Source organism: Conger conger, chromosome 18, assembly GCF_963514075.1.
Source record: "Conger conger chromosome 18, fConCon1.1, whole genome shotgun sequence".
Classification (NCBI taxonomy): Eukaryota; Metazoa; Chordata; class Actinopteri; order Anguilliformes; family Congridae; genus Conger; species Conger conger.
Genome location: NC_083777.1, coordinates 20,433,258 through 20,457,925, shown reverse-complemented (window position 1 = coordinate 20,457,925; position 24,668 = coordinate 20,433,258). Strand labels below are relative to the sequence as shown.

The window sequence follows — 24,668 nt, the reverse complement described above, 5'->3', positions numbered from 1 at the left end:
CAGTGAGTTTGTCTAAGCCTACTGGGTTCCAACAATATTTGTTACACATTATGGGGGGCTATTCTCTGCCTAAATGACTGGCGTCTGTGTACTGTAATGAATTCCAGGTCCATTTTTCACCATTCTTGTCCGGTATTTTGGGAGTGCCCTAGAAACTGAAGCATCGCTTGAACCGTTGTTCATTTGCAGAAGAGGGGAAATGCCACCACTCTCCCGATAATGGGATATGTTGAAGCTCCAGTGTTACAAGTCATCAGTCACTGTGCTTGTGAATGCATAACTGCTCCTGAACACAGAACAACTCTGCCCTGCCACCTATAACAGCCTATTTGGCCAGTAATGTTTGGTGTTCTTATTTCAGATAATTGAATTTTATACACATTTGGCCCAGAGTGGTAAAAAAAGTCATGAGGGTTCTCAGCTTTGGTGTCCACACATCCACTGTCTCCGGTGCACGGTGACTGAACTTCGACAAAAGCAATAAGCTACACTAATTTAATTCTGAATGAGTGCAGCAGCCTCAGTATTTCAAAACAAGCCATAATAAAAGGTGCAACCATAATTTCAGGACTGCTATTCATTTTGTCACGGTTCATTTCACCTTGGTGCGCTATTGCCTTCTGAAACAATGCATTTTCTGAACTAAATTCTTACCATTTTTTTTTTATATTTCTGTTTATCACAAACAAATCAAAGCTATGTCCAGGATAATAATATCACATTATGCGCAAAACAACATGTCCAGAATATAAATGATTCAATATCCTAAATATTCTCTGGTAAAACACTGTCAGAATCTTACAGGAGAGCTGAGCTGTGGCTTCTGAGTGAGCTCACACCCACTCAATCTATAAAGGACAAATCCATTAAAGCACGACTTTCCAAAACATAGTGAGGCAAGTTTAGCGATCACTAAAACAACTTGCCAGCTACAAGTATGAGGGGCAGTATATTCTGAGCACACCATACCTAGTGCTATGTGCCACAGAGCTAATTGTAGATCATTAAACACCTGGAAGTAATTGTATGAGCCATGGTTAAAAATGGGTATGGGGAAAGTGGTCAATTCAAAACCATTCATTTTGAATAGGCCACGGGGTGGTGTAGCTTTGTGGTCCAGAACGTCTGGTTTCTTCTTGCTCAATTAGGCTTGCACTCATAATGCTGTAGTTTTGACCTTTTGATTTGAAAAGCTGTTGCCACATTTGTCATGCAAGGAATACAGGAATCTTAAAAGGACAGCTCATGTATATATGGGAAAGGAAATTCACTTTTTTTTTGATAGATAAGATGAACCCCATTGTAAAAGCCAAGCTGAATAATCAGACCCTCCAAGGTTGGACATTGTATATATGTCAATAACTAATATGTATAGATATGAAATAGAAGCAGCAGCATAACACAATTATGAATATAAAAGCAGAAGTTGGCACAAATCCTGAAACAGTTTGGCGTTTGTTGTGCAACCATGATGTAAATCTTGCATTTTCTTGAGTCGAAGTTAACAAACATTACGGACTACAGGCCTCTTAGTGAGCAGGGAGGCTAAATGATGAAAGCTGGAGATTTCTCATATGGTTAGTAAGGAACCAGGCCATTAAAAGGCCTTAAAATCAACTTGTAGAATATTGAATCTCTCAAGGAGCAACTGTACACGGTTTTCAAAAGTCTCAGTATCTGGTATTGAAATGTAAAATTGAACCGATAGCCTGGTGTTACGAGCGTGTGACCCATATGCTAATGTGTGTATGACTAGTATGCGTCAGCCTTGCAGTGATTACTGGGTAATAGGCCACCTGCTCAACCTTAGCCTCAGCGTTTTTCCTTCCGTCCGCTCAATACAGGCTAATTTTCCCCAGAAAAATGTTTTCAGAACGTCAAATCATCCGTGCCTGACAGGGGACAATTATGTCCCCGTTTTTCAGATTTCGTGAAAAGATGGTTTCTTACAGCATGACTCATGCTTGCTTTTTGTTCTCCAGCCACATGGTTCACGAATAAAAATCAGCTGAAGGAAAATTATTTGGAAAGATTTTTTTAAATGGCTGGCATGCCCGCTAAGCTTTCAAAAGAACTCCATGATGGATTCTCGATGAAGGATTTCATCTCTGCCGTTCTTTTTTTGAGTGTCCATCAGCTAAAGTGGAACATTCTCAGCGGTTAATTCAGAGGTTGCTATTGACTGACCCACCACTGAAGTGCATACACTTTTCAGCTGTCAGTTTGTCAGTACAGGTTTTATATTCCTTCAATACATCAGGGAGAATATTTCATTACTGCAGGCTACTGTGTTTACAGCTTCGTCACAATGCATCTGTCAGAAAATAAATGTTGGTTCTGGTAGGAAATGCAGTGATACTCCAAAGTGAGATCTGGCCATCACCTGCTGTCTGCATGGTCTCTGAACAGAGCTATAGCAAAGGCTTCATTCAAACACACACGGCGTTCGGCTGCCAAGCAAGACCCCAATCAGCTCGTCAGGAGCAATTTGGGGTTAGGTTTCTTGCTCAAGGTCACTTCGACACACCTAGGGTGGGATCGAACCAGCAGACCTCCGACTGCTCTTACCTCCTGAGCCAATCTCGCCCCCAGTATAGTCTACTAGTTTCCTGAATTCTGGAGAATGAATATGACACCCCTCTTCAATGGGTCATTGAACCTTATTATCTTTGCCTAGCAGGAGCAGGTTTCAGTGGGGGACATCCCCCCCTTGGAGGATATTGCAGCCATGGGGCGGGCTTAAAAATATGACTGAGCATTTCAAATTGGGAGGAAGATAAAAAATATTTATATGTATACACAGACAATGACAAGGCTTTGAAAATACATAATTTGCTATAAATGTGCTTAATAAATGTGCAGAAGCATGCTCATCCAGTTGTGGGTTGTACATTAAACATTATGGCGCACAACTGGAAGACCATGTTTCTGCGCATTTTAGTCAAGTGAAAGGTTTTACTAGTCTGAAAGATGAAACATTTCTGAGGATTATCTCCTATCCCAAGTGAACCTTGTTTTCCCCTTTCATTTCACAACTGACCTTAACAGTCGTGATCGAAGTACTCCGGACACGAATGTGGAAGGAATCCCAGATGGGAATGCTCTTAGAGGGTGAGACAGGACAGCGATTCGAGCGAGACCGTCGCCTCCATCAGCATCCCTCTTCCAACACAATTAAATCAGATCTCGGAGATCAATCAATCGCGAAAACAATTCCGATCACAGATTCCCTCTGGGGAATACCGCAGAAGCGTTTAACCTCGCGTGCAGAATTCCTAATAAGCAGTTAGTGTCTGAAGTTGTGATAGTAACCCAGCAGTGGCATTTCAGCCTAACAGACTTGAACACTGTCTCCAATTGGCTGTGGCAGCCCCCTCACACGTGTCACATCAGTTTCCTACACCCGGCGTATAGAGAAAGCTTCCGTGACCTTCTAGAGACATGTCAAAGTTACATGCCGTTTACAGACACCAGCAGCACCTTCCTCTGAATCTTTGGCAGTAGTACATATACAGTTGTATAAATATGTTGAAAAAACGAAGTTGTGCTAATCGTGGCGGATAACAGCATCTGCTAATTGAAATGCACTGAAAAAACCCACTGAAAGGCACTAAGAGTATCTAATACAAGAGGGGGGGAGCGAAGAGGTGTGGGAGTGGGAGCAATCAGGTGGCCCCCCAACGCAATTGCAAGGGTGGTTGATTGGGAGGCACGTGTAACATTTGCATTCAAATGGCCTCTTGAACCTGAAGTTGTGGGAGCAGCGTACCTGTGTTATTGTGGAGCACAGTAAGGTTCACTATTGTATTCACTGAAAAATAGTCCTCCCCCACTGCACGGGAAAGGTCGTGATTAGGACTGAGTGGTTGTCATGGGGACAGATTGTATTGCAAATATTAGTATATACCCTTTGAAGAGTAGGTTTTTTTTAAAAATGTTTTTCCAAAATTCGAAATCAGTGTTCTTGAAGGCCCTTGCTTTCAGTTACCAGTAGTGATTGTTGCAGCATTGCCATTTTATTTTTGGCTCTCAGGGGCCTTTCATTAATTCCATTCAATAATGGCCTCACTTCCTGTAATGAATCCCCTTTATCCTCGTTCTGTCACAGTCCCTGCTCCCTAGTCTTAGCGGGTTGTTTTGTTTGCCTGGTTTTGTGCCTCTTGTCCTGGTTCGCTTTCCGTAGAAATTTCACCTGCGTCTCATTACCCATTTCCCTGCACTCCTGTTCATCATTTCAGTTAATTTGTCTGTGCATTTATACTCACCCGTTTGCCTTAGTCCTTTGCCAGATTATAATGTGTTCCGACCATTCTTTCCACTGTTTCTCTGACCGCCTACTCCCTTTGAGTACCCCAACTTTGTTTTTTGGATTTTCCTTCTGTTCTCTTGGATTACCGGTTACAGAATTTTGCTTGGATTTCCGGATTACGATTCCTGGATTATGTTCCGTACCTTTGGAATTCGGATTACGATTCCTGGATTATGTTTCGTACCTTTGTAATTTGGATTATGATCCCTGGATTATGTTCCGTACCTTTGGAATTCGACCACTGCCTGTCCAGCCTGTCATTTAATAAAGACTTCTCTTCTGCCTCCTTCTGGGTTGTGATTGGTCGTATTAATCATCTGAATGTGTCATTTGAATTAAGTCCTCATAGAACCACTGTGAAAGAAATTCCATGACTCTTTGGCACTGTCACATCACTGGTTAATGCACTAATCTTACAAAAAAAGGCAAAAAATGAATCCTTCCTTCAAAGGAGTTATTACTGGCCAGCTTGCGGTGTACTAGCAGAGTGAATACAGAATAAAAGCGTGCATGTGGCATTATTACCACTTCACCTCTCAAGCGGTCTTTGACAAGCGGTGCACTTCAGTGTCGTTTCTCCCGGCTGGGGTCTCTTAAGGGTGAAATGAAGAGATTAGGTCATAAGGAAATGGAAACGGGTGGAATGTTCTGTTAAGGGAATGTGTCCCCTTTCAGACTGTGCCATCGCACCCCGAAGCAGAGAGACCGGCAGTTTTCACACAAGACAACGGAGCAGTGTGTCACCCTGGGTCACTACCAGCAAAGTTCAAAGTTCACCTCAGTGCAGACTCACTTCACAACTGCAGCTTCCCCAAAGCCTAGGTTTGCCATTGCCCTCCTGAGACCCAGCAGAAGATTGTATTAATTTAATACAAGTGTCTTGGATGACAAAAATATTACTTTTATGAATGCCTGTTGTAAATGTAGGTTTCCGCATAGCAGAATGTGAAATGATGACCAGAGACTCATGTCCTCTACAGGACACATTAATTGTCAGGCCTGAGGAGAAAACAGTGTGAATGTTACATCCAGACATATTCTGATCAAGCTGGGTGGTTAAGGCTCTTGGGTTTCTTTCACAGAAACTTCATTGTTTTTCATCCCTCTGTTATTGTCATTACTGTTAAAATGGCATTTATGGCTGCCAGATTTCCTTTTACTGTGAATTGTTTTCCCCCCTCATGTTATAACAGTTAAGATCTGCAGTTTTGTGGCAGCGGATTACACATTCGACTCTGCAAGCCTTTACAATTATTCTTGCTCCAATTTAGTTAGACAGGCTATGAGCTAGTATTCTGTATTTTACTGGATTTAAATGGATGTAGTAAATGACTGAATCTTTGACCTTTTAAAATAAATGTAGTTTATTGTAGTTTAGATGCTGATAATGATTTATTTAGTTCAGTTAACTCAGTCCTCCAGTACATAGAATATCATACAATGTTTGTGCAGTTGTTTGATTCAGTCCATGTTCCAGTTTTATGAAGGTTCCAGGTCTTACTTTGTGCACGTATCCAGCCAACAGTCATCCTGCTTTGTGAAACAGTAGAACCATTCATTTCTACAGCAAACACACCTGGCAACAGCAACTTTGTGGCTAGGTGCCCCTTATGAAATTCTGAATGCTTGGTCAAAAACATTCAGTACCATGCGATGCAATATTTCTACTCCTTCAATAGGGGTGAACAGTTAATACCTGATTAGTTCCTTAGTTATGAATCGCCATGCAACACATTCAGTAACTACAATGCATAAATAACCAAAAAGGGACATTAAAGATGCCCTGTGTGCCAGCCGGGCTTGAGCAGATGGCAAGCCTTGATCGGTGGAAGTGCTAATGCATTCATTTATCGGTGATTACCAGCCATTACAGGTAAGCTGGGTGATTGCCTTGTGCCTTTTTAAACAACTATTTTATACTGTATATAGTACTATATACTATTCGTTTTATAGAGTATATACTAGAAATTGATACAAATGTTGGAAAACAGCAGTTTATATATCATTTCCCCAGTCAGCCACATAAATGGGAGAGACAACACTGATCATCTTGAGGACTGTCCTACATGGTTATGTGGGGGAGCATGAGTGCATTCAGGGAGGCAAAGATGAGTGGTGTAAGATCACTTCACACTCCATGCTGTGCTACTCCAATTAAAATTTGACTTCCAGTTGTGGCTTGAAGTGAAGGACGCTTTTGGCATTATCATTTTGTCAAATTAAATTATAGCAGGTAAGGGAAGAGGGAGACAGGGGAGGGGGTCGTCCCAGGTATTTCTCAGGTAATTACATTTTACCATTTCTGAAGCCTTGTACCATTTTGTTGTTGAACTTTTTGGTTCACTGGTCTGGTGACGATTGCTGCCAGGTTCTGCAGGGAACAAAGAATCTTAACTGAAATGAAAAGCCATTTTTCATATTGTGTGTTCCTGAAATGTTTTAATCTCGAGACATGTCGGTGAAAAGTTTACCAACTTGTCACCTGGCTTGAAATGACCATGGTTGACCATGTTTATTTCTATAGGATTGATTTGGTGACTAGCACTGACTGAGCCCATTCAGGCCCTGATGTGTGCTGTCCCTGCCCCCTGCTGCTGAGAAAGGGGAACTACAGGGCTGTACATGTTTTTGAATTTGTGGGGCAGTGCAGTTTTAGCATTTTAATGTATTGATTTCTGCCTCTTAACTTACACATTTGTCTTAGTGGTGATAAAATGGATCCTCCATTTTGAGTCGAGTCTGAGGGCAACCTATGGTGATCGATTACGGATGCTGATGGACCAATCGAGGAGCATTGGTGAAACAGCAATGCTAAAACAGCAGCAGTGTGCAATATTGTTAACAGCAGCAGTGGTGCCGGACCTTTGACACTGCTTTTCTGATGCTAGGCAACACCAAGGAGTCTGCTTTGGGGTAAAATCTAAATGAAAGGAACCTATTCTGCTGCATTGTGGGATAACGATCCTCCTGGAATAGCGATCTGCATGAATGGAAGAAAGACTGATTGTTCCTCTGCGAGAGCGCTGGAAAGGCAGATGGGCTCTAACTCACATTAGTAATGCAGTCAGACGGACTGAATTTTGCATTTGTGCCCAGGTTTTGTATCAAAAGCCAATTTCTCTCCCATTGTCAATCACACTCTGCGGTCCTTAAATCTGCCAAATAATGCTCTTTCAGTTCCTCTGGCCAAGCGCTGGCTAGGAGGGCATATCCGCATATTCTGTTTCAGAAGCAGCAGCCCGGTGATAAATCTGAGTGGCAGTTACAAGTGTAAAATCACTGAAGTGCGTTCAGCACCACCATTAAGGCAAGCAGGAAGAGGTCTTTCAGCTATAGTACTATATCTGTCCGGAGTCATTTAGAGAGCCCTCTGGTCAAAATGACCCTTTCAAGTTCACACCATGAATATTAGCTTGATAGCTGAGGATGCTTCTGGATAGGTTAGGTCCTCCTGGTCTCCTCCATGTAATTACAGATTCTGTGGGCCCACACGATACCCAGGGGCCTCAATTTAAAAATGAGTATTGATTTAAGAAATGCACTCCCAAATTGTGCTTATACTTAATAAATAACTGAGGTTGAATAAGCTTTACAGTTTGTGGTGTATCGTTGGGTATTAAGAATTACTACTTATGTCATCGTTTCTGCTTAAGCCACTTATTTGCAATGCAATGAGGTCCCAGTTCTATTGAGGTCAAACCATGCCGCGAAAGGCATCTTCCAAAGATTAATGCTGGGGTGTAGACAGAGAATTGTGTGGCCACGGAGGTTCTATAACTGACTGAGACTAGTACAGCTGACTGCATGTTAACAGCAGGAAGTAGATGTGGACTGTAATGAAAGAACAAGTCTGATCACAAATTCTTGGCATTTCTTCTCCAAGTATGCAAAAAGTGTTGTACTGGGTGAATATCAGTGTCTTTCCCCATTGATTCAATATTGGGACCAGCTTAAGGCTCTTAATGAAATTGTGTTACAGAAACGGTGTTCTTTGCAGAGAAAAGTTTAATAGGAATACAACTTCAATTTTCACTTCTACATAAATACAGTACATTGAAATTCTTAATTTCATTAAAGTATTACAAAAGACTGAGGCAGAGTTCTATAAAGTTTTAAGTTGCAAAATAACAGCAGAAATGTGACCACATGCATTTAGAATAAAGCTGGAACAAGGTTGTTTAAATGAAGGTCATTAATTAACCATTGATTTATTCAGCACAATCTTTCCTGAAGTACCCGCAGTGATAAAATATGCTATTATACTTTAACAGTTGAATGCATTAAATCATAATCTATGCAGTTTTGACTGGTATAACAGCTTTTTATACAAAAAAAATGAAATGGCTAATTCGATTAAAGAGAATGCTGGCTTTTTCCCCTGAGGAAAAAGTTCATAACAGCAATGTTCTTATCATATATCACAGAGCGACTGACAAATATGCCACAGTATTTAAACAACTGAAGTGTGAAGTTAGAATTGCTGGAGTCATTTTATTTAGGAAGAAGCGGAGTAGTTTACTGTTTATTCTGCGTCGAGAAATGCAGTGACTATGGCTGCATTTCATTTCATTCTATGAATCAAATTCAAATGGTTATTCTGCCATGTTTTTATTCAGTGTGACCAAGATGAAGTGCAAAATGTTACGCCGTATCTTGTTATACACAGTCTCTTACATTTATGTGCCTCGTCTCTTCATTCCGCAGAGCAGAAGTAAGTCGAGTGCCCTGAGCCACAGCCTATTTCGGTTTGTTAGCGGTATGTCTAGAGACTAAAAATATGAATCCCTTAAGATGTGTACACTTTGAGGTACGGCTTTAAGCCGCATCAGGCTAATCCCGCACTTCCAACGGCTCCTAAACGGGCACTTGAACTTGAAGTGTTCGATAGATGCAGCACCGCTCATCTCTTGAATCCAGCCGCAGGTGATCATTACTCCCGACTTCAAAGTTAATGGCTATGCAGCATTTGCTGACACCACACAGCAGATTCACCGGAGCAAACGTTGAATTCAACACAGGCAAGCCAGATGACTGGAGTGGATGCACTATTGAAAATCAGCTGCAATTCTTTGCTTGCATTATGATGGGATCTTCTGTGATTAGTGCTTCTGGTAACTCAGTTTTCCCCAATTTCTAGGATGGCTCATTTTTGCTGCCTTTTCATTTTACTTCGACAGTATGACTGATATTGGACAGTGCCTGGAAAAGACTCATCCACTTAACTAATCACTGGAGTAAAAGTCCTGGTGTTCCTGGGCAGGTTCATGGGTGTCAGAACCATGGCCCATACGCTGATTACAAGGAGTAACCTACAGCCATACAAAATCACTTTAATTTCAATGTTTTTTTTCCCTCCCACAGTCACTGCAGTCAGAGATCAGCTTAATGTGCAGGCTCCAGATAAATCAGATCCCAAGGTTTGGAGGACATGAATATGATGGCAGCCCTTAAGCTTTGAAGAGTAGAAGCATGCATACTCTCATTTATCAAACCTTAAACTGGCTTCTGGTGGCTGACTGCATTCAATTCAAAATCTCCAACACAGACATGCCAAGCTTATCCTCAGACAATATATACTTTGAGATGTAAAACTGAGTGGCTTGCTATCCAAACAAAAAATAAAGCTGTGCCACTAACAGGCCATGAGAGCGGTTGAGGCAGGTAATCAAAAACAAACTTTCAACTGACATTTTCACTTGGCGTGCATACTAGTGTGATTAAACCCTGTACTTTGCATGAACTGCAGCAGTTACATTGTGCATGCCATTATTGTGGCATGTGTCAGAAAACATTTGTATTTCTTATTTGAACTTATGTCAAGCTGAGCTCGAATAAGGTTTGTAGAGAATGCATTTCTTCACCAAGTGTGTAACAAGCTCCAAAATATTGGCATCCACTTGCCTAAGACATGACACCCAGACTTGATTTTAAAAAAGAAACCAAAAAATAAGGTAAGATTCTCAGGCCTGGTATTGGACTTGGAATACCAAGTCCAATGTAAATTAAACATGGAGTTAATCTGTAATAAGTCAATGGCTATTCGACAGAAAGCATGGGCTCTAATTGCACTGGACAGGGGAACTGATTACACGGCTAGCTAGGCTGCATACGCAAGTGGAATGAGTCAATGGGCCTTTACCATGCATGTGCATCCATGCTATGCTATGCGCTGCCCCAAGAAAACATTTACCATAGTAGAGGTATTTCCGTATCATGCTATAGTGGTGTGCTGTTGCTCCTCACTATGTCTCATGCCTTGGATGTCTCAGACTTTTGCATTTCATTTGAGGCCAAGTGGTCCATGTCATTGCTTCACTGCTCCTTATGTTTCTTTAATGGCCCTTAAGGATTCATTTCCATAACATTCATTATTCATAAGCTCAGTCCGAGTGAGCACTCCGGTTGAATGGATGAACAGGAATGATCATGGTCAAGCCAAATTCCGGTCAGGAAACTTTTATTGCAGTCAACCATTAAATCAGCCTTACCAACCAAGTATCCTCATACACAACCCACCACATGCACACATCACTAAGGGAACACCTCTTTCAAACAGACAGGCCTCTCAGGTGGTGTTTGCCTGCACTGCTCTGTGGGGTGGGTGGGGCGCTGGTATTGCCCTTGTTTAGTATGGGATACGCAACATGTTCCCTGTTTAATAGGATATTCACACAGGTGCAGTGCCATACCAAAAATTAAATATTAATGAAAAGTAATGCATCTAAATGCTCAAGTTGTCCTAAAGAGGCAGGTATTGCTAGGGTCAAGTTTCCACAATCCGATCAATCCAAGATTATTCTATAAATTTCTCTCAATTAGAATTAAGTGACAGACACGACCATCATTAAAAATTAAAAATACATTTTTTTAAATGTAAGGTGGTGGTGAGATGGGTGATGAGGCACAGGTTGAAAACCAGTCACTTCTGCAAGGTTCCCACTGGTTGTTAGAATTATGTCCACTAGATGGAGCCAATTAGTTTCTATGCAGCATAATTTACTGAAATCCAGAGGAACTAACAAAATTGGAAAATATCAGTTTACTCTGAGGAAACAAAAGAGTGATGTCACGAAGGGACAGAATGCCCATTCATAAGAATACACCAACACATTAGTATTGCATTACTAAACTAAATATCACGCAGCCACATCTGTATTATCCCAAAAGGAAAAGTGAGACAGGTCAGCTAAAGGGGGTCAGGGGAGCCATGGTGGAGTTTGAAGAGGTGGGTCTTCAGTCTGTGTCAGAAGTTGGACAGTGGCTGGGTTCCATTCCAAATTCAACCCTTTCTTCCTGACGTTTCCTTCCCTTCCCGTGCTTCAAGGGGGAATCCCCAATATGGCAGGTAAAAATATGGATGCCATGCCAAGTGGGGTCGGTTCTGAATTATGAAAGGGGAGGGAGCAATGATATTCCCATGCTTCCATGTGTGAAGAGGAGTCAGTGTGCTTTCATGGAAAAGGCTTCTTTTTTTTTTGGAAGATCGGGAATAATTCATGAGCGCATGTTGAGGGAGGGGCGGTAAGCACAACTTTGTTCTTGAGTGAGGTTTAAGAAAATCAGCACGTGTTTTATAAAATTGGCAGGTAATGTTTTTCAAAACCATGATAAGTCAGACCAATTATTTTGGTACATCAAAATAAAAAGGTTCTGTATTGGGCCTGTTCAGACACCTGGGGGCAGTATGTCCACAGTTATTAAATAGTTAGTGCCAAGTGCCAGATGAAACTCATTTTAGGGCAATTGATTACCAGGAAATGAAAAGGTCTTAAGTTCGTAAAATGCCAACAGGTCTGAAAAAGTCGACAGGATCTGCAGGTTTGTGGTTTCCATTCAGTCAGAAGTCAATTTTGGGCTTAGAAACAAGACATGTAGTATATTTAGCCAAACAATGACTTAAATTAAGCACTTACTACACAGAGCCACTCAAAAATAAAAAATAAAATCAGCAGATACAGCAGGCTCTTGGAAAGTTTTGAGGTTGAGATTACCAATTCACCTTCCTGAAGCTTTCAAGTCTCTTAACTCCACAATTTTCTTATTTCATTACTTGATCTCACACCTTACAGGGTTAAATGAGTGATTATGTTCTTAACTGAACACTAAAGCAGAAGCATCATCACTAGTGGCAATAGAAAAATGTAGTGCCTAGAAATTCATTCCAAAATACCTCATCTTGGTTAGTCACAATTTGTGAAGTCTGTTTACAGGTTCTCATTTCAAATACAAGAACTGTGAAGCTAGGATACGTTTTTTTTTTTTTTTACGTGACGTGCAAAGATTTGTAAGAAATTATTTTAAAAGAAAAGCCCTCTGCTTTGTGGAAACGCCTATTCTGACTAAGGCCGTTTATAGGCTCCTAACTTGTAAAACTTGCGTTGGGTAGCAAACAATATTAATAAGCATAGTAATCATTTAAGTATTAAAAGACATTTAATACATGGAGCATCAGTTCCGGACAACCTATCGGATAAGGTGGTATTGAGCATTTTGTGACTGACTGAATCCTGTGAATAACAAAGTAATACTTTTTCATTTAAAAGAGAAAAACCTACTTCCATTTCAGGGAAGGGACTTGTGGGATGACTGTTGACATGACATCCTACTCCAAATGGTTAGAATACTTAAAACTTTACATCCCACAATATTCCATTGGTGGGATTAAATAAATTTCAGATTGCAGCAGTAGCTTTTAAATACATTCCACGGAATAGTGAAGAATGTCAAACATTATGCAAGCGACTGGAAACTTTCACAATCTTATCAAAAGGAGTGGGCTCCAGATACCACTGACTCAAGTTTATGGGCATTATTCCTACAGGAATGTGTATACCTTTCCCCCCCCTCAATTATCCCGATAATCCTTCCTTTCAGAACTCTTACAGGATTGACACCACTTGTTGACCAGAGTTCAGGAGACTATATTTGGTCTTTCCAGTTTAAGAGTCAGTGTGAAACCCTCATACTCAAACTGGTAGAGCCTCCAGCATAGAATCTCCTGTCAACCCAAACAGCCACCCCACTGAACGTCCTGAAGAGCCCAGGCATTTCCTGTGCTCATTTAGTCACTGATCATTCCTCCCCGGTACTTGGACTTTGCGGGGGGGGGGGGCAAGCATTTATCAAAACATATGGATTTACAATGGATAGCCATGGCTAGCTCTGCATGCTACTCTAGACCAGGCCACCCAGCAAAGATTTGCCACAAAATACAAAACCGTTAAAACCGCTAGACTTCCCAAAACATACTACTACATCTTATCTCTTGGTCTGGCAATTGAGACAAGAGGGGGAAACTCTCACACAAAAGCCCTCCAACGCTCCTACCAGCTCTCACTAAATGCAACTACAGTCATGTCACAAGCGATCAAACAGAGACAACCCCTTCCTGCTCTTTTCATCTCAGCAGGAAGGGTGTTGTCACACCCTGATTGGATAAGAGAAGAATGCACAACAGCTGCTCTCAATGATCAATTAACAGCCAGCCCTGCAATCAATTGTTGAATCTCGAATCGAGTAAATACAAAATCAAGAAGAAATCTATGGAATTAAGTGAAAATGGAGCACACACACCCAAGGAAACTAAATTGCAAGCACCACAGGATTACGATGACTGTTTCAACATAATATAATGAAAAGCTAGCTGATTTGGGTGCAATCCTATAATATATGCTCAGGATTTTAAAAATAGAATATAAGCAGAATGTGTATTGTTTTTTTGTTTAGAAGAAGTTCTGCAGTAGTTTTACAGGACATATACATTTACAGTGTATATACCATATTGGCTTAGTTAGCAACACATCAGCACACTACTTTTTAAATAGGGCTGAGCATAGCACCATCAGAGCTGCTACTTTGGTTGTGAATGATATTGTCCCCACAATAGACAGTAGAAAATATTCTACTGCACTCTTTGTTTATTTGACAAAGGCATTTGACACAGTTGATCACTCACTGTTACAAAAATTATATTGTATGGGTTTTGATTCTAAGCTTTTGATTATGAGCTCAGAACTAATTATCTGGGAGGCATCAGTGTGTAAAAAATAGGGCATGTCCATTCTGAGTTTTTGCCAATAAGGAAAGGAGATCTGTATGGCTCCATACTGGGTCCAGTTGTGTTTACTGTTTGTATTAATGACATAATTTCATCCTAAACAGGCTGTCATACCCACCTTTATGTGGACGATACTATTGTGTATTTAATTTCCTGATTCTTTTCAATCGGCTGTTCCGAACTTGCAAACATCTTTAAATGATCTGCAAATTGTGCCCATATTTCAAATTCGCTTTGAATGCTCATAAAACAACGTTTTCTATTCTTTTCATGCTCCAGACACATGGAATAAGCTGCAGAGCACTTTTAAAATGGAGTCTGAAAAGTTGCATTTCTGCTGCATTTCTGAAAGTAGAATTTCTGGTTTGTGGTGGGGTGAGGGAGTTTTTGTTTTTGTTTAGTCTTTTTACTCCCTGGACAATAACCAGTCTGCTGAGAAAGGCAACACAGTCCAGTATTCACACACTGAAGGGCACCAAGCCCGGGCTAAAATGCAGTTTATTCCTCCAGCACACCAAAGACATCACATATCTATGGTATAAAGCACAGTTAAACATCTATGGTAAGATAGACTACCCTGCCTGGCCTTGCATGTACATCATAGCACTTGCTGTATAATAAATATACTAAAATACTTGCCATCATTTCTTTTCGGAATATTTTTAAAGGTTGTGGACAAATGGGAATATGATCAGATACAAGGAGAGGGCTAAACTCTCATGAGTCATGAAATGTTACAAAGTTTACAAATAATTGTCAGTATTATGCAGACTTTCCTTCTTGGTTTGTCTGCAATCTCAATATAGATTACACTATATAGATACACACTTCATATTTACATATTGTCTGTGTGCTTTGTAGAAAGGCATTTTTCAGAACATATTACCTTCCCCCTTACACTCTCTCATAATTTTTTTTTATTGTTGGGTAAGCTATTTCGGAAAACAATTTCGCTTTCCTAAAGGACAAAAACTCTCACAGATCTGTCATGCAGCAAAGTTCTCTTCATATGATCTTTAGAAAGTCTTCCACCTGATCGCAGACAAAATTAAATGTATGAAGTAGAGTAGAGTGGCCAGAAATGAAAACACCTGGAAGAGAACACATAAACCCGGTTAGTCAGAGAAAATAATAAATAAACCAGTCTGCACATTTTGTCTTGTTGATTCATTTCCAACAGTGTACAGTATTATAAATAACAGCCATGGTATCTTAACATTACGTACAGGAGCATTTCAATGTTGCTGGATGCACAGAGAAAATAAATTTGACTTGTGGTTTGAGACTGTCCCAAAGCATATATTAATATTATGATGCCTAAGGCTAAATGTAGGCCTTGGAAGAAACATTTCTATGATTCTTTAAAATCAGCTTTATGAAAAGCAATGTGCCATAATGTGCTTTATTTCATTAAATAGAGGTTGTTTGCTTTGTAATCATAAAAAAAACATTCACTGAAATGAACCAGAAAGATGACGACAACACAATTTCTAGCACTCATTATCTGTCACTGCATTTTAATAGTCAGCTTTTTACTTACAACTGCAGCGATGTCGATTTTGTAGGTCTTGGAGGTGGGATCAGAAGTCTGAAAATCGATGGTTGTTTTGGCGAGGGACACAGAGGCACTGAGATATAGAATTACTGCCACTGCATGATACACACAGTCCTGAGAAACAGAACAATTCAAATTAGGTTACAATATGGGTCTACTTCCAGTTCAACCTTTAGAAGAATGAGAGAATATTTCATTTACCGTAGTGATCTAATGACTGCACATTTGAATCGGGACAATGTTGTTATTACTTGTTGTTATGCTTGTTATTACAAAACATGAAATCAAATTTTCATAAATTCCTATGTACTGTATGATAACATCAAAAGTTTGTTTAATAGATTAAAAAATATGTGTTGTTTAATTTAGTATGCAATTAGAAACCAAAATTGCATCCCAGCACAATCAGTTGGTGGGGCTCCAAAAAAGGGTATGATGATGATGTTTGCTGAAGAGTTTGGGAAGCACAGATTTAACGTTGTGTTCTGGGCACGACGGCTGTTTGCTGAAGAGTTTGGGAAGCACTGATTTAACGTTGTGTTCTGGGCACGACGGCTGTTTGCTGAAGGCTTACCGCAGCTGCCCAACCCTGGCTGTTTTTGTGCCCCTCGCAGGCGAAGACCACCAGCCACAGGAAGGTCACTATAAAGCAGAAAATAGACACAAACATCACCCATCCCTGCGGGTTGGCCGGGATCACCAGCGTGGAAGCAACCAGAATCCACACCAGCCCCCCGCAGATCTGAGGAAGGGAGACAGTAGAGAGCAATGATAAAAAAGGCAGCATATAATAAACAACACAGATAATAATATATACTGTATGTTTTGTTCAAACATGGGAAAATTATGTACTTTTATTTTAATACATATACTCTCATGTCTCAATGTTTAGTATTAAGTAATCCCCTAACAATTATTGTAAATAAACACAAAGTGAAATTGGCAATACAATTTTATTTTATTTAGTCAAGGAACAACTACATTTATTTAATTTAGTCTAAAGGAACCATATATCATTCCATCACTTCATGTTTCACTAAAGTATAAAAATGAGGTAACAAGCATTCAAATTCTCTTTGTCATCCATCAGCATGGGAAAAAGTAAAATAAAAAAGGGTCAATTCAGAAGAGACAGATGGTAAACAATACATAAATGGTTACACATACCAATTTGCGCTGTATGGGCAATAATAATACAAATAGAAACATAAGGAATGGTTGAAAACTTGCCAGGAAGAGGACGCAAGAGCACGTTGTCCCCATGGACAGTGAGGAAGATGGTGAGGAGGTCATAAAGAAACCAATTGCAAGAATTGCAGAGATTGGTTGCATCTTGGGGTCACTAAGTCTCAAAAAGACAATAGAATGGCACCTCCATACCAACAAACTCTTTGGAAGGGTGGCACAAAGACAGCTCTTACTGAGCACAGCAAACAAAACCAAGCATCTGGAGTTTGCCAAACCTCATTGGAATTGTGACTGGAAGAGAGCGCTATGGTCAGATGAGACCAAAATTTAACATTGTGGCCACAAACACCATCAACATGTTTGACAGCAAGAGAGGAATGGATAAAAGATGAAGCATCATACCTACAGTACTGTTAAATATGGAGGTAGGTCATTGATGTTTTGGAGGTGTTTTGCAGCTAGTGGACCGGGGCACTATTTATGATCAATGGCACGATTAATTCAACAATCCAGAGCATCTTACAGTTGATATTAGACTAAGCAGGAGACAATCCTCCCCTGGAGCAATGCTGTCAGTTTCCTAAATAAATATGTACATCTATAACACCATACATACTTTATAACACACTGATGGAATTTCTTTCTAGAAAATCCTAGAGTTAATGAAAGACTGCAGATATCAGTTGTATTAAGAATCTATTACATATGTAACATGTGTATTTAACATGTAGTCTATTGAATGATGAGACATTTGGATCCATTTCTATACATTTATTTCTATACACTAGATTCAAACTGGATCATTTGAATCTAGTAGTGCTGAGTTATGCTGAAATATCAACAAATTGTTAAACCAACTTTGATGAAGTACATTTCAATCTGATAGAGTACATTATGTCAACTCATAAATCCTGTCTGGGGCATTTTTATTCAAAGAAAAAAAAAGACAGCACACCTTGAATACTTGGACAGTTGCATTTATAAGTTTAGTATACAAACTCTTATAAAGTAGATTTTTATTCCCCCCAAGTGTCTGAGACAAAGGGACATCCCCACAAGCTATATGATGGATATATCTATGACACAATCTCTAGCCACCTCCCATTTCCATGGTAGTGCCTGTAAAGAACCCAGCACACCCAGGCATCTGTGTTGAACAAGGTAAGCGATATGTTCCAGTGTTATCGGGTGTGTGCCTTCACCTCGACCGTCAAAAGGCTCTTGTGGGTGGCTATTCATATAAGCATATCCCTGTGGGAAGGACTAGGCCAGGGATTCTCAAATCTGGCCTTGGAATCAAAATCTATCCCTGATTTTATTTCCGAATAATTGAACAATTAGTGTTGCTTATTAGCCAACTTGGACCTTGGACTTCACACCAGAGGTAATGAGATGATGGTAAACCAGCAGTTCTCAGCCCTTAAGGGCAGTGGTTTGAAGAGAAACCAAGGTCTGTGTCCCCTGCTACTCTGAAGAAAATGTCAAAAATATATACATTTAGCTTTAGCTGTTAAATAGCATATATGTCTCTGATGATGATGTTTCCAACACTTCAAGGACTAAATTGATCATATTGTTCAATGATCAGTTGAGTACTAACACAATCAAATGAATTTATTTGACATCAATTGAATCCAACCCTGTTCTTGGAAATATACCTTGTTCTAGGTTTTCATTTCAACCCTACTTTGGCTCACCTGAAGATAACAGGAACAGCCGGGAACAACCGTTGTATTAAAGCATCTTCACCAGTAAAAATGGGCCAGGTACTCACAAGTTCAGGAATGTATAAAATATCTGGTGCTGTCCTGCAGATCCCAACCCCGCTAGGCAAACTCCCAACACGCTCAGCTGTTGTGGCAGACATTGTGTTGCTCCTCACTTCGGCTAAAGTGAACTAACAGAGAAACCGGTGCTGCTTTTAAGGAAAGACGAACAGCCGACCTGAAAAACCTGCTTTTTCATCACGATACCTGTTCCCTGCACATGCCTTTCAAGTGATAACGTTCACAATGTTCAACGTGCCATTGATTATGTGATAACAGGCAGCACAGAGTGCTTTCTCCTGTGTAAAGTCACATTTTTGTTTATGAATTCTCATCTATTTGTCACAGGGCTCAATGTTAATAAAAATTATTATTTTTGACCAGGGAATCCATCTATGTAATACTCCTGTGGCTCTCTTTGAAAATTCAACCAGCCAACAAGTTGAACAGTACTGTAAACTGCTGCTTCTTATGTTGAGACAGTTATGTTATGTTGTTCTCTCTCCAGTGAAATAGCTCCCCTGTGAATCATATAGGAATACATATGGAAATATAAATGTGTATTTATTAAACTTCTATACATTTCTCGTGAACTATATATATCTGTTGTTTTTTCCCTTTCAGATTGTCTTATGAATTCAGCAGCTGGGGTTAAAACAGTATACAAAACAGTGTATAAAACAGTTCAGGTATATGGTCATTAAGAGGACTCAATTCATCATATGTCTTTGATTACACACACCTTCTCAAACTCTACCTTAGTCCTCCCTCCTGATTTCCCCCGCCCCCCCTGTCTGATATCCCTCTCCTGGTCTAACCCAAAAAAAAAAAAAGCACTTATGATGACGATTATATGTTTAGAACAGCATTCCATGTGTATTTTCCTAGTTATGGATGTGATGCTTTGACTTGTGGTAGAACCTATGCACTTGTAAGTCGCTTTGGCTTAAAAGCATCTGCCAAATGACAAAAAATGTAAATGTAAAAAATGATTAACAATTTGTATTGCATCACAAGCATCAGTAATCACTAAAAGTAACTTTAGTTGGGACAAGTCCCAACTAAATACAGGCCACCAATTCATCATGTCTACAAACTCCACACTCCCAACTTATTTTTTTGTCTTTAGTTTTTTGCTTGTTTGTTTGTTCCCCAATATTCCAATTGGCTTGGCAGCATCTTGTGAGGTCTTTCTTCAGGATGATTTCCACCGAATGGCTGAGAAGACTGTGTGTATAGTATACAGCAGGGTAGCAACATAGGCCATCACCTGTAGGAAGGGGCAGACAAAGAGGAATGTAAAAATATGATGGAAGGCACCACACCTGCACTTCACTGACTCGTGGACACACAATGGAACAGAAAGGACAGGGCATCTGTTTAACCACTGTTTTACTGTACGTACGTTTTGGAATGTGGGCAGGGAAACAGCCCCTTCAGGAATTCTTTCCCAATTATTTACCCATGTCAAATACACGGATACACTCATGCTCCAGGGGTTAGAGCTATCAATCTTCTCTATTTGCAGCCTGTTTCATGTTTGAAAGGAAAAATATGTATAGGAATTGCTAAAGCTATTAAAAACCTTTATCAATAACAGGTTTCAAAATCTTTGGGGGCCACAGCATCTGCAAATGTTGTTACTTTCAGCACTGATTAATTGAACTGATTGATTCGCTAACACAACACGCCTTGTTCCATAGACGTAAATCGGCAGTTTACAGAACGAAAACAACCGTGTACACTGTCTATGACTTTTTAAGATTCCCATTTGTATAATAAAATCCACTTGTGGTTATACAGTAGGCACTGAGATCCATACCACTGCTGCGATGTTTAACTGTCGAATCTGTGTTGCGGAGGTGTTCGTGGAGATGGTCACCAGTGCCTGTGGAACAGCCGCACTGAGGTAGAAGGCAGCAGCGATGGCATGATAAGCTACGTCCTGAAAAAGAGAGGTGGGGGTCCTCTGAATTATCTCACTTCAGAGAAACATTAAGGTTGTTCTGACATTAAGACCATTTCACACATATTTACCAGCACACAGCTTATCACAATAAAATACAGCACTTTACAGCAGTCTAACCCAGATAAGGTCAGATGTGCTGTGTGAAAACTCTTTTTAAAAAACTATTTTTAAAAACGCAAATGGACAAATTACATTCACAAAGGGCAAAATAAATGTAATGCAAATCACTTCATTAAAACCGTGAAAGAACATTTAGGCATATTTAAACTGTTGACACGTCACATCAATTTCAGTACGTTGCTCGTCTTTGAGAGTGTCATGACAGTCTGTAAATTTGGACAGTGTATCACAGAAAGGAAATGCTGGACTATAACCTACAGTCTATGGATAGTCTGAATAAAATGTTAACACCCACTAAGACTTAGTGTTCATTTCAAAATGTACTGTTGCCTCCTGGAAATGGGATCTACATACCGTGCATTACCCTGACTTTAACCTTACTGGTCCATACAACAGCTATAATAGGCAGACTGTATGTATATAGTTTTTGGAACCAGTGAGCTGGATTACTGTCCTATTTTGAAATGGAATGTGCCATGTGTGTTCGTCCTGATTGATCAGCCTGGGACGTAAATGATAAATGATTGGCATGTATATAGCGCCTTTATTCAAAGTGCTGTACTATTGATGCTCCTCATTCCCCCATTCATACACACACTCCCACATCAACGGCGATGGGCTCCCATGCAAGGGACCAACCAGCCTGTAAGGAGCATTCGGGGGGTTGGGTGTCTTGCTCAGGGACACTTCGACACACCCAGGGCGGTGTGTACTTCCTTGTCATGAATTCCCCTCCCCTGTTCCTCATCTTCCATTTCCCCAGCTCCTACACCTGTTTATCGTTTAGTTCCTTTCTTAGTGTATTTAAGCCTGTGTGACGATTGAAACCGGCCACCCTCCGACTGCCAGACGACTGCTCTTACCGCCTGAGCCAATGTTGCCCCATAGGACACGCTCACAAAAGCTCAAGAACTCACCAGTGTTGGCCAATAGGAACCTTTCTGGTTGAGACTGCAGAGGAAAGAGAAGAGCCAGATGCTGGTGAGGACAAAGCAGAAGATGGACACAAACATCACCCAGCCTTGAGGGTTGGGAAACGCTACTTTCGTAGAGGCCACCAGAGTCCACACCAGACCACCAGCCACCTATAACACAGAAGACACCAGCTATAAACACAAGCCACCAAGACTTAAATGACTCGGTTACACTTGAACACTGCCATGATTAGATTTGCCGTTACTAGCCCCATTAACATATTAGAGCTTGTGACGAGTGACATATCGCTGCATACATGCACAGATTTTTACAAAGCCGATTTCAAAATAACTGAGGGCTTCGTGGGGTAGTAATTCAAAACTGACAAATATTTGAGTCTTAAATTTTAAGATATGTACCTATGGGACTTGCAATATTCAGTCAGCATTTTCTAAAGAGGTTGTTTAATCATATTGGGCCCTTAACTGCAGTGACCCGGGGGAGGACTGTCTCCTGCTTAGTCTAATCAACTGTATGTTGCTCTGGATAAGAGCATCTGTCAAATGCCATTAATATAATGTAATGTAACATTATATTCATCAAGCTCCTTTAGCTTTGCTCTTTAAAACATTTTACAGGTGACTGACTTATTAACAGTGTGTTGTGTGGTTTTACCTGAAAACTGTTACAAACACTCGGTCACGCCCTTACACAAAGAATGACATTAAAATCGCACATGAGAGGATCCGCATAGCTTCAATGTCATTTCAATATGGAACTCACATAATCAGATCTACTTCACCATGCTATCAACAGTATATTATTATGACAGCATACAGCTTAATCTAGTTAATTAATAATAATTAGTTATTTAGTTGATTAGAGTAAGCAGGAGATAGTCCCCTACTATGTAAAACTATGTTCTCTGGAAAATGGAATTATAGATGTAGAGGTTGTTTCATGTAATTTATTTTTATAAACATCTTGAAAGTTGGTGGGTCAGAAATGAATGAGAAAAAAATATTGTTAATACAATATAATTAACACAAAACAAAATTGGTCAACTGTCAAATGAGGGAAAATTAATAAATACTATTAAAGCTTTTAAAAGAAAAGTGAAATCCATTGATATGGCCTTGCATGTTCCCCTAATCTTTCTGTCAAATATTACAAGCCTGACATCCATCCAATGTTCACCTTGCGCAATACATTTCTTTAGTAATATCATCAGTATCCTTCCTAACAGGCTATTTCCTGTGTGTATACTGAATGATTTCCATCAGTTGACTCAGCTCATTAAAAACAATTGCTATGCACATGCTTTACAAAATGTTTATTAAAAATGTGTACCATGAAATGGGTAATAAAATTGAGTTACATGTTTGAATGTACATTGACTTGGAGTGTATGTTATAATGGTCAACAGGCTAACATGTCTGCTGCAGTGCTCAAAACTATATCATACACTTATGGCAACATTATTTTAGCTACTTTAGAGTGTAGCCCATTTGTGCCAAAGAAACTATTACATTTTTCCTTAGACAAATCCTATTGCCACGTCACATCTTCCCTATCTTTGCACAGTGAACCTCTCTATACACATGATAATGAGATTCTGTACTTACAAACTCTGGGATGAAGAGAAGATCGGGCATCTTGGTGAATATCTTACAGCCACTGGGCAAAGGACAGCTGTTGGTCGTGGAGGCCATTTTACCAAACGAAGGTCTGTGCTCGGCCGTCCGTGCGTCCAAATGATGCTCCTGACCACCGCACCTGCTTTTGAGGATGTGCTCACGTTAGTTCTGTTGAATATGCTCCTCCCCTACGAGCACCTTGCGCTTTCATTTTATTTGAACAGCCACCGGAAACTTCTTCAAAGCCCTTGGTTCATTGTGCAAGGAACAGGAATGGTTTGCTCAAACTTTGCGATTCATAAAAATGTCACCATGGCGATTTGCTCATAAATAGAGCATGCCAGAGTGGAGAACGCCACTGTTTGTTTTCCTGGGGAGTTGCCCTCACATTTTCTATTGTTAATGCAGGCTGCCCACCCTTGTTTTGATTGTATGCAAAACGTTTGAAGTGAAAGGATGTTCAGACTTCACTCAATCAGTCCATTCAATCAGCTTAAAATTATGTGACCCTGGGACTTCAGATGATAACTTGCAAATACTTGCTTGGAATCCAAACCCATCATTGATAACTGCAGCAAAGTTAATTTGGGTTATCCAGCAAATGACAAACCCACTGGCGACATGCACACTCCCCTTATGTTCAGTAGACTGTGTGCTGAGCATCGTTCCTCAAGAGAGTGGATCAACAAGGGAATTACCTCTCAGGAGAATAAGAGTCACATGATTTTCATCGGTTTTGAATGCCAGCTACATCATTCTCAGAGATTCACAGTGATCCTGGCCATTCCTGATGCTCCTCATACAGGTCCTGTTGACAGCAGTGCATGTGAATTTGGTGATGTGAGAGGGAACTTCTTTGTAAGGACCATGTCATTGTCTGTCAATTCGGGATGGGATAATGTGCATTTCTAAACTTCACTTCTGCCTATGGTCTTGAATCATGAAAAGTAGATTCAGGTTTCTCAGTGCTGGGCTAAAATAAAAACCAAGACCAACATTTACCCATTTTTCAATAAGAAAGGACACCTCTGGTTCAATTGGAGCTAAATGGTTGGTCCTCCCACTAATGGGCCATTGTACTGGCAATTTGTGTAAGGCCAGCGGACTGACAGTGATCTGACTGGATTCTGCAATACATCAAAGGGCCTATTT

General features: G+C 40.2%; 2 protein-coding genes across 2 annotated transcripts; both read right to left on the bottom strand.

Moving 5' to 3' along the window:
* Positions 1 to 14,832: 14,832 nt before the first annotated feature.
* Positions 14,833 to 18,988, bottom strand: LOC133118444 (myelin and lymphocyte protein-like). The gene is made up of 4 exons (XM_061228466.1): positions 18,884 to 18,988; positions 16,496 to 16,663; positions 15,907 to 16,035; positions 14,833 to 15,457 (listed from the first exon to the last, which is right to left on the bottom strand). Exons 1-4 carry the CDS (start codon positions 18,974 to 18,976, stop codon positions 15,383 to 15,385), a joined length of 465 nt encoding a protein of 154 aa, XP_061084450.1. The 5' UTR covers positions 18,977 to 18,988; the 3' UTR covers positions 14,833 to 15,382.
* Positions 18,989 to 20,070: 1,082 nt separating this feature from the next.
* On the bottom strand, positions 20,071 to 23,591 carry LOC133118537 (myelin and lymphocyte protein-like). The gene is made up of 4 exons (XM_061228617.1): positions 23,505 to 23,591; positions 21,882 to 22,049; positions 20,698 to 20,820; positions 20,071 to 20,145 (listed from the first exon to the last, which is right to left on the bottom strand). Exons 1-4 carry the CDS (start codon positions 23,589 to 23,591, stop codon positions 20,071 to 20,073), a joined length of 453 nt encoding a protein of 150 aa, XP_061084601.1.
* Between the last annotated feature and the right edge of the window lie 1,077 nt (positions 23,592 to 24,668).

What these genes read in the sequence shown, in the direction of transcription:
- LOC133118444 (XM_061228466.1), bottom strand. Translation starts at nt 18,976, where the DNA reads ATGTCTGCCACAACAGCTGAGCGTGTTGGGAGTTTGCCTAGCGGGGTT. An exon ending in GCCAGGGTTGGGCAGCTGCG is followed by an intron (nt 16,036 to 16,495) that starts GTAAGCCTTCAG and finishes TCTGTTTCTCAG; the next exon opens with GACTGTGTGTATCATGCAGT. An exon ending in AAATCGACATCGCTGCAGTT is followed by an intron (nt 15,458 to 15,906) that starts GTAAGTAAAAAG and finishes GTTCTCTTCCAG; the next exon opens with GTGTTTTCATTTCTGGCCAC.
- LOC133118537 (XM_061228617.1), bottom strand. Translation starts at nt 23,591, where the DNA reads ATGGCCTCCACGACCAACAGCTGTCCTTTGCCCAGTGGCTGTAAGATA. An exon ending in TTCTCTTCATCCCAGAGTTT is followed by an intron (nt 22,050 to 23,504) that starts GTAAGTACAGAA and finishes TCTGTGTTATAG; the next exon opens with GTGGCTGGTGGTCTGGTGTG. An exon ending in AGTTAAACATCGCAGCAGTG is followed by an intron (nt 20,146 to 20,697) that starts GTATGGATCTCA and finishes CCCTTCCTACAG; the next exon opens with GTGATGGCCTATGTTGCTAC.